Source organism: Triticum aestivum, chromosome 4D, assembly GCF_018294505.1.
Source record: "Triticum aestivum cultivar Chinese Spring chromosome 4D, IWGSC CS RefSeq v2.1, whole genome shotgun sequence".
Classification (NCBI taxonomy): Eukaryota; Viridiplantae; Streptophyta; class Magnoliopsida; order Poales; family Poaceae; genus Triticum; species Triticum aestivum.
The window spans coordinates 358,740,503-358,749,900 of NC_057805.1; the positions used below are offsets into that span (position 1 = coordinate 358,740,503).

A 9,398-nucleotide genomic window follows, 5' to 3' on the forward strand; every position below is an offset into this window, starting at 1 on the left:
TAAAAGGTTTAGAATTATTACCCTTAGTGCTTGCTAAAACTCGAAGTTACTAACAAATGCAAAGGTTTCTGTTACAAAAGGTTTAGAATCATTACCCTTGATGCTTGAATTCGGACCTTGCACCTTACTTGGGTAACATAGAGCCAAATGGCACATTTTCCAAATACATGTTCAAAACACTTCGGGTTTGATATGGTCTCTATCCTCGATCAAACATAAAGTTACTATAAAAGGCAAATATTTTTCAACATGAACATGGTTTCAAATGGGTCTCTGCGCCATTTGGTGCACCGGGTCATCTAGTGAGATGAAAAGGTACTAGCACAACTAACTGGCAAAATTGTAAAGACTTCATGATTGCATCTGCAACGTGACTAAACAAATCCCGGCCTACTATGCTCGGCTAATGTTCGGAAATGTTCGTTTTAAGCCCCTACTTATTTATGCATGCTGTTATGCTCCTCATTGATCATTTGCATGTGATTGATGAAGATGAAGAGAAAGAGAGAAAAAAAGAGCTAAGAAAGAGAAAATGTGTTTCGGAGTGGGCCGCATCGTATGTGGCGTGTCGGGATTACGATCCTGACAATGAGTACTAGTGGTACGGATAAGGGGCAGAGCCTAGCTACGGCGCAGGTGTAACACTCGGTGTTTAACGAGTTCAGACCCCTCTCGACGGAGGTAACAACCCTACGTCTCGTGCCCTGGGGATTAGTTTTGCTTTGATGAGTATAGTTACAAAGATTGTTCGACCCTAGCTCAGGAGGTGGAATGCGGGTTATATAGAGTGCGCAGCAGTCCCATGTCCTCCACGCCGCCAGGGCACTTAATGACATTGATTGCGTCAGTTACAGGTGTGTAAAGAGCCTCTACTACAGTAGTTACAGGTAACAGCAGTCTTGACTCTGTCTTAAGGGCGATTTAGGATTCCTCGACCGTTGCAACTCCCACGCTGTCCCTTCAGCTCCAAAGTCCGAGTGATGGTTGTCCAGCCGAGTGACGGGTGGTCGTCCGAGTGCCGTCGAGGCGTCCGAGTGGACTCCTTGATATATGCATCCAAATGCTGGTATGGTCCAGAGACCTACCCATGATGGCGGTGAGCCCCATGTGGGTCCTATATGATGGGTCCTTGACCCTACCTGTAATAGGTGACCTCATCATTAGCCCCCGAATTGGTTGAGGTGTCGTAGGACGAGCGGACCGATCCTTTGGTGAAGTCCGAGTGCTGCTGGGGCACTTGGAATACGTTTCCGAGTCGTGGCTCGCAGCTCCTTAGACGAAAACACAATGGATTCTGGTCTACAAGTTCTCCCAGATGACGGGGTGTTGTTGATCGTCGAGAAAAATCCGGTGGCATTCATTTGTCTCTCGGAGGAGATAGACTTGGGAGCCGAGTGAGGGCATGCCATTACAACTCGAGTGGCAATGCTGGTGCGTGGTCTGATTCTCCGGAGAGATGCCACTCCTTATCCCCGGGGAACGCCAACGAAGGCCTTCTATGAGTCAGGTTTACGAGTCATGCACCTTGGAGCCTACTGAAAGGGCCAAGTCAACCCGCGGAGGGGCGTCAAGCTCGCCTCATAGCAATCCTGAACAAGACTTCAGTCGCGTGTTTAACTCGGTCGAGTGCATGTCCTTCAGGAAAGGAATCGTGGGCAATCAATCTGATTGATCTGCTCCGGAAATCTCGGGATTTGAATTTGTGCGTGCGCGCGTGGAAGCGATAACAACATGCATTAGTGGGGAAAGTGGGGGCGCGGTGCCTCGATTTTCGCCTGCTGAATCAGCCACATGCCACGCCTCTTCTGCGAGACACCCCGCTGCGGGCGCCGTTGATCTAGAAATCAACGGCGCAGGATCTGGTCCAAGCTTTTGTCTAAGATATAAAAGATCGAGGCACCGGGGTCAAGGCCCCAGATCCCCTTCTCTTTCCTTCGGCTCCTCCGCTTCCCTTCTCCACTCGAGCACGCAGAGCATCCGTAGCTATGGCGAAAGACTCCACAGCCAAGGCGGAGCAGGCAAAGAAGGCCGGGAAAGCTTCCTCCTCGGGCTCCGGCGCGACGGCTGGAGGCACGTCGGGAGATTGGATCCCCTCGCGCATCTCGGGCAAGCGGCTGGAGGATCTCGCCGCGGAGGGGCTCATCCCGCAAGACGGGTGTCGCCGCCCGAAGGCGGGGGAGGTTGAGCCGGCGCCCCAGGAGGATGAGCGCGTCCTGCTGGTCACCCACATCGAGAGGGGCTTCTCGATGCCTCCTGATCCGTTCTTCCAGGCATTCCTCGACTACTTTGGTGCGCAGCTCCGCCACCTTCTCCCAAATCCTTCCATCTACCTCTCGGCCTTCATCTCTCTCTGCGAAAACTTCCTGAGTTGCCGCCCCCACTGGGGCCTCTTCAAACACATCTTCACTTGCCGGTCGATGACCGTCAAGAAGGATTCGCCGACTGGCGAGAAGACCCACGTCACCCAACTGTGCGGGGGTCTGGTCATCCAGCTACGGGGCGGCAGCGCCTTCCCAAGAAATGGTTTAGGCCTTCTATAAGAAATAAAATGACATGCATATCAAATCCTATAGAGAAAGAGGTATATCATCTGATTCATAAGGTAATTTCTTTTTTGTTCTTACAAATTCCCTATAAATCAAACAAGGCCTTATCTAGGTGACGGTGACAGTGTGTTTGTAAACATTTCTGCTGAAATATCCTAGCATGCGAAAGGAGCAGTTTATCAAAAAAAAAAAAAAATCTTTCACTCTCAATAAGAGAAGCAAAAGTTTTTTTAAACCACAAGAAAGCGCACGCACTATTAAGCTCTACTCCACCGCGCCCACTCCTCAGCCCACGCTCGTACTCACTCTCCTTCCCCCCATTATTCCCCCGCCGGCCACCGCGGCCGGCTCGCCGGGCGTCCGCCGAGAGGCGCGACGGGCGATGGGGCACGGAGCCAGCTGCGGCCGCCCCAGCGAGGAGGTGGACTTCTTCGGCGCGGCACAGTCCGGCGACCTCGCCCGCCTCGCCGCCGCCGTCAGCTCCCGCCCCTCCCTCCTCCGCCGCACCACGCTCTTCGACCGCCTCTCCGCGCTCCACATCGCCGCCGCCCACGGCCACCTCCAAGTACGAAAGCAGAAACCAATCTGGCACCTTGCGTGGTTCCCTTTGCTGCTGTGTGCTCCTCCCCGTCCAACTTCTGGCCACCCTATGTATCTCCGGTGTGCTGATTCGTCTGTTTGCTTAGGTGGTGTCCATGGCATTGGATCTTTGCGTGGAGCCGGACGTCGTGAACCGCCACAAGCAGGTTTGCCACGCTTCCCCTGTTCTCTTCCCTGTCGCCCCCTTTGTGGAAAGCTTGTCCTCACATCGCGGGACTTTGCCGCAGACGGCGCTGATGCTCGCGGCGATGCACGGGAGGACCGAGTGCGTGCGACGGTTGCTCGACGCGGGCGCCAATGTGAGACTCGGACAGAGCTTTGGCGATTGGGGCTGTTCTTGGAGCTTCTCCTGAACCTAATGGCGTTTTCCGTCTGTGGGTGTACAGATCCTGATGTTCGATTCGTCGCACGGGCGGACGTGCCTGCACTACGCGGCGTACTACGGCCACTCAGACTGCCTCCGGGCCATCCTCACGGCGGCCCGGACCGCGCCGGTGTCGCAATCCTGGTTGGCCCTTCTTCTCAGAGCCGCCATTGTTCGCCGCAACGCGCTGCGGCAGCCGCGCGCTAGCCTTTGCTAATGAGTCATCAGCTATGGTTTTGGAGGTGCAGGGGATACGCGCGGTTCGTGAATGTGCGGGATGACACCGGAGCGACGCCGCTGCACCTGGCGGCGAGGCAGGGCTGGCGCCGCTGCGTCCACGTCCTGCTGGAGAACGGCGCCATCGTGTCCGCCTCCAGCGGCGCCTTCGGGTAAAACTTCTCCCCAAGTCAAAGACCGCCCTTCTCACTCTCAGTACCGAAAATCGCACCTTTTGAGGAAGGCAAAAGCTGCGACATTGATGCGAGCGCTCGCGTTCCTGCAGATTCCCCGGGAGCACGCCGCTGCATTTGGCCGCGCGCGGCGGGAGCCTCGACTGCGTCCGCCAGCTGCTCTCCTGGGGCGCCGACCGCCTCCAGCGCGACTCCGTTGGGTGCGTCACAGCATTTTCTTGCAAAAACACCACTGAATTCCAACACCACAACACCAATTCTTCAGCAAATGATCTCAAGCCATTGTGTTGGTTCGTCTAATCTATGTGGATTGGTTTGTACAGGAGAATTCCATATGAGGTGGCGGTGAAGCGAGGGCATGTGGCGTGCGCGGCGCTGCTGAATCCGTCATCCGCAGAGCCCCTAGTATGGCCTTCGCCTCTCAAGTTCATCAGCGAGCTGGAGCCTGACGCCAAGGCTCTCCTGGAGGCAGCCCTGATGGAGGCCAATCGGGAGAGGGAGAAGAGGATCCTCAAAGGGGCCAAGAATTCATTGCCATCGCCGTCGCATTCAGATGACGGTGCCACCGTCTCCGAGGTACTGACCGGTCTTGCCTTGCAAATTACTGCTACTAGTATTACATTGCTGACCTCACACGCACGAAATAGTTCAACCTAACAGTGGGAGCTTCGCCGTACCGAGCTGCCATTGTTTCTTTCCTTGGCACGCACAATAGTAATTTACTTACTTACCAGCAAGTAGGCAGTACTTATTTTGATCGCTCTCAATCAAGATTGGTTTTCAAGGGTAGCATTATCCCAGAGCTCATCATTGCATTGCTTGTAGGAGTAGCTAACGTGCCGTCAGGTCTCAGCATGGAGCCACTTGCCCCAGAAATGTACCACACCAGGAGTATAATATTTGTGTTGATCCGAGGGACGAATGGCTAACTAATTGGGTGCAGGCGTACGTACCAGTACTAGTTTAACCCTTCTTGTTGGTAATGACAAGTTAGGTGTCAAACCGTGGCAGTGGCAGCGTATGCACGCACCTGCTTGCACGAATTGCCGCACGTCTGAGCGATCCATATGCACGAAACATTATTCAAACGCGATCGCAGTACGCGTCCACATGCACGATCCCGCCTCTGCATCGACATCTCCCTCGTCTGACGGTGCGGATCTTGTTCGGACCGATACTAACTCTGAGGTCGTGCAGGGCGCCGAGGTGTGCAGCATCTGCTTCGACCAGGCGTGCGCGATCGAGGTCCGGGAGTGCGGGCACCAGATGTGCGCGGCGTGCACGCTGGCGCTCTGCTGCCACGCCAAGCCCAACCCGGCGACGCAGAGCCAGCCGCTGCCCACCTGCCCCTTCTGCCGCGGCGGCATCACCCGGCTGGCGGTGGCCACCAGGGCCAAGGCCGGCGACGACGATGACGAGGACGAGGAGGAAGGAGAAGGCAGGCTGGAGTCGCCGCGGCACCGGCGGTCTCGCCGGTCCCTGAACCTCAGCGGCGGCGGGGACGGGGGCAGCAGCAGCAGCAGCCTCATGGGCAGCATCGCGTCGTCCATCGGCAAGATGGGCCGGCGCAAAACCGACAGCAGCGAGCTGCAGGTGCAGGTCGACGACAAGCCATAGCCATGGAATGAAGGCCGAGCCTCTCAGCACTCATTCATTCACTCACCGTGTTATTACGAAGCGTCATGATACGTCGCCAATGATGGAGCTGGCTGCTACTATTTTTGTAGATTATTTTTCTTATAATTTTGGGGAGATTGGCAATTGTTCCATCTGTGTAGATTCGATCCCAAGCTGTAGGCTAGATCCAGTCAGTCCAAATAAGTAAGAGTGCGGTCGTTGCCCGGTAGCCCCCAGCCCCCGTGGAGTTGTTGAAAGGTTGTACATGTCCGGATTCAGAGGGGTTGGCCCGATATGATGATAATGAGAACCCAGTACAAATCCATCGATGTGCTCTCCCTCCATGTAAATGGCCTTTGGCTGGGGCTACGTCGCTCAGGTGTTCCCTTCCTTGAAGGTTGGTTTCTGCAAGTATTGTCGAGTGATATTTGGGGTCCGATTGTGCTTTCTGAATCTGATGGGCACCGCGCTTAGGATCCCTCGAGCGGCAGTACAGACTGGGGACAGTGTTTTTGGCAAGTTTCCCTTTGGCTCAGCTCGACTGTGCTGAGGTGGCGAAAGCACCACACCTTCATGGCCTGTCTTGTCCCCAGTCAGCATGTGTTATTTCGCACTTATGCTCAACCGGGATGGGTGGAGTGTACCGGGAGCAGCAAAAGGCCTAGCGAAAATGAAATGAGCAGCGAAATGGACTGAGCAGCAGGAGTGTGTGTACGACAGGCACAAGCAGCTTGGCAGGAGCTAAACCGCTGGGTGTAGTGTAGAGTGCAGAAGGATGGCTCAGTTCGACTGGGCAAAGCATGTTTCAGGAGAGCAGCGGGAGACAGTGACACTGGGTCACTGGATCTTGCTTACTACGTGACCTGACACTTGGACGAGGGCTGAAGTTTCAGAAAGCAAAAGAGAATCGACTTGACATCACGTCCTCAGGCTCAGGGTCAGGGGTGCCAAAACGTCCTCTTGCCAGAAATGCGGGGATGTATGTCTTGGCAGGTAAACAAGGATAGATACTGTTACACTGAGACACTGCCCATGGTCCAGAGATCAGAGGCAATTCCTGCTACTTTTCTTCCTTTGCAAGTATCTTGCTGAATGGGTGTCAAGAATCAGGATCAAAAGCAATTCAAATGAACCTACCTTTAAGTACTCCATTCAACCTCTGAAAGTCAAGCCAAGTCATTTTCAGACCTGTATGGTTGCATTGCATGCGAGCCTTGGTGTGCGTGCTGCTAGTCTGCTACCGACCGGGCAACTGCTGCCACAAATACTGACGGGCGCCCCAGGAAAACTTGTCCAGCAAGATTGACCCGCTACAGCGCCTGATCGCTTGCAGCTGTAGATGATAGCTCGCACTCACAGATCTGCGGCCACATCAGTGCACGAATTGAAGGAACTTAAAAAATGAAGAGTTTTTGTCTTTTCATTTGCTCCGCGAACTACTCTCTCCGTCCCCGCAATGTGAGTAAACTATGTTAGTTTGTAAAACCATCTTATATTAAGCTATCGGAACTGGTGGTGGTACAACTTCACGTCTCCCGTTCTTGGAGCGATCAAAAGAAAAGAACGGATGAATTATCAACTCCGCGTTCTGACGATGTCTTCCACCATGATAGGCAAAGGACAAAGCTGCCTGGAACTAGGAGTAGAATGGACAGAAAGCTAATGCACCATGCTCCAAGATAGTATCTTCGGTTCCCGCAAAAAAAAAGAGTATCTTCGGTTGCTGAGCTGCCGTATGTTGGAAACGAGAGTTTAGCAAAGCTTCACGATGTATTGATCGGTGCAAAGCGCACGTATATATAGAGTACAAGGTGGGCCACAACCTCAACTATACAATGACTAGGAGGTGGGTCAGGCTATACAATATACATGCGCAAAACCATATATTCAACACCCCCCGCAGTCGAAGCGTCGCCGGAGACGCAAAGACTGGACCTGAACTCCTCGAAGACAGAAGTAGGCAGTCCTTTTGTCATGACGTCGGCGAACTGCTGCGCCGTCGAGACGTGGAGGACCCGGATGCGCCCAAGAGCCACCTGCTCACAAACGAAGTGTATATCGAGCTCAATATGCTTCGTTCGACGATGGTGGACCGGGTTGGCGGAGAGGTAGACGGTGGAGACGTTGTCGCAGTAGACGAGCGTGGCCTTGTGAACATCACAAAGCAACTCCTGGAGCGGCTGACGAAGCCAAGAGCATTCAGCAACGGCGTTAGCCACTGCTCGATACTCAGCCTCGGCACTCGAGCGGGAGACGGTGGACTGTCGCTTGGAGGACCAAGAGATCAGGGACGGCCCAAGGTAGACACAGTACCCCGAGGTGGAGCGCCGTGTGTCTGGGCAGCCGGCCCAGTCCGCATCAGAGTAGGCGACGAGGTCGGTGGAGGCGGAGGCCGTCAGCGTAAGTCCCAAGGACTGGGTGCCGCGTATGTATCGGAGGATACGCTTCACCAGAGTCCAGCGAGAGTCGCACAGAGCATGCATGTGAAGACAGGCCTGCTGAACAGCATACTGCAAGTCGGGGCGCGTCAGGGTCAGGTACTGCAAGGCGCCCACAATGGAGCGGTAGAATGCTGCATCAGATGCAGGCGAACCCTCCAAAGCGGAAACCTTGGCCTTGGTGTCGACGGGCGTGGGAGCGGGCTTGCAGTTAAGCATGCCAGCTCGGTCGAGAAGCTCATGGGCATAGCGCTGCTGATGCAGGAAGAACCCATCTGGCCGCCGAACCACCTCAATGCCAAGGAAGTAATGCAGAGGACCCAAGTCCTTCAGGGCAAACTCATCGCAAAGATGAGCAGTGAGCCGCTGAAGAAGCGCGACCGTGGATGCCGTCAGAATGATGTCATCGACATACAGCAGCAAGTAGGCCGTGTCAACTCCATGATGATACACGAAGAGGGACGCATCGGAGCGAGTCGATGTAAATCCGAGCGTCTGCAGGAAGGTGGCAATGCGCTGGTACCAGGCCCGAGGTGCCTGCTTCAACCCGTAAAGAGAACGGGAGAGCAAGCACACATGATCTGGATGCATGGCGTCGACGAAGCCGGTGGGCTGCTCACAGAACACCTGCTCAGCCAGGTGGCCGTGCAAGAAGGCGTTGGACACGTCCAACTGATGCACAGGCCAAGTTCGGGACACGGCTAGCTGGAGCACGGTGCGGATCGTGCCCGGTTTAACAACCGGGGCAAATGTGTCGGTGAAGTCCACGCCCGCGCGTTGCCGAAAACCCCGAACCACCCAGCGAGCTTTATAACGCTCGAGAGTGCCATCCGGACGAGTCTTGTGCCGAAAGACCCACTTGCCCGTGATGATATTGGCACGGGGCGGTCGAGGGACGAGCTGCCAGGTACGGTTCCGCTGGAGCGCGTCGAACTCTTCCTGCATCGCAGCGAGCCAATGAGGATCCCGAAGGGCGGCTCGAGCTGACGATGGGAGAGGAGACGGCTCAGAGACGGAAGCAGCGAGAAGGTACTCATCGCTGGGGTACCGCGTGCTCGGTCGGAGGGTGCCAGCCTGAGAGCGAGTCATCGGGCGGGGCAACGGGTCCGGAGTGGAGACGGGCGACGACGAACAAGAGCCCGCCTCCTCCGAGACCGCCGCGGGCGAGGCGGCGGGCGAGGCCGTCGGTGTGGTCGAGGCCGGGGACGCCAGGGGCGTCGCGGGCTCCGAGGGAGGTGCGGTCCCTAGGACAGCCAACCGAGGAGAAACTCGACCCGTGGCGCGGGGGGCACCCTCAAAGCCGGGAGGCGGCCCAAGAGAGTCACGGGAGCTGCTGTCACCGGGAGTGGGCAAAGCCGCAACATCCGAAGGTACCCGCTGAAACGGAAAAACCATCTCATCAAAGTAAACGTGTCATGAAGTG

The 9,398-nt window shown here is 55.5% G+C and overlaps 1 protein-coding gene across 1 annotated transcript; it reads left to right on the forward strand.

Moving 5' to 3' along the window:
• The first annotated feature begins 2,802 nt into the window (after positions 1 to 2,802).
• LOC123097906 (E3 ubiquitin-protein ligase XB3) lies at positions 2,803 to 5,862 on the forward strand. The gene is made up of 8 exons (XM_044519754.1): positions 2,803 to 3,111; positions 3,233 to 3,292; positions 3,374 to 3,445; positions 3,533 to 3,654; positions 3,759 to 3,899; positions 4,013 to 4,120; positions 4,244 to 4,496; positions 5,118 to 5,862. Exons 1-8 carry the CDS (start codon positions 2,929 to 2,931, stop codon positions 5,535 to 5,537), a joined length of 1,359 nt encoding a protein of 452 aa, XP_044375689.1. The 5' UTR covers positions 2,803 to 2,928; the 3' UTR covers positions 5,538 to 5,862.
• The last annotated feature ends 3,536 nt before the right edge of the window (positions 5,863 to 9,398 follow it).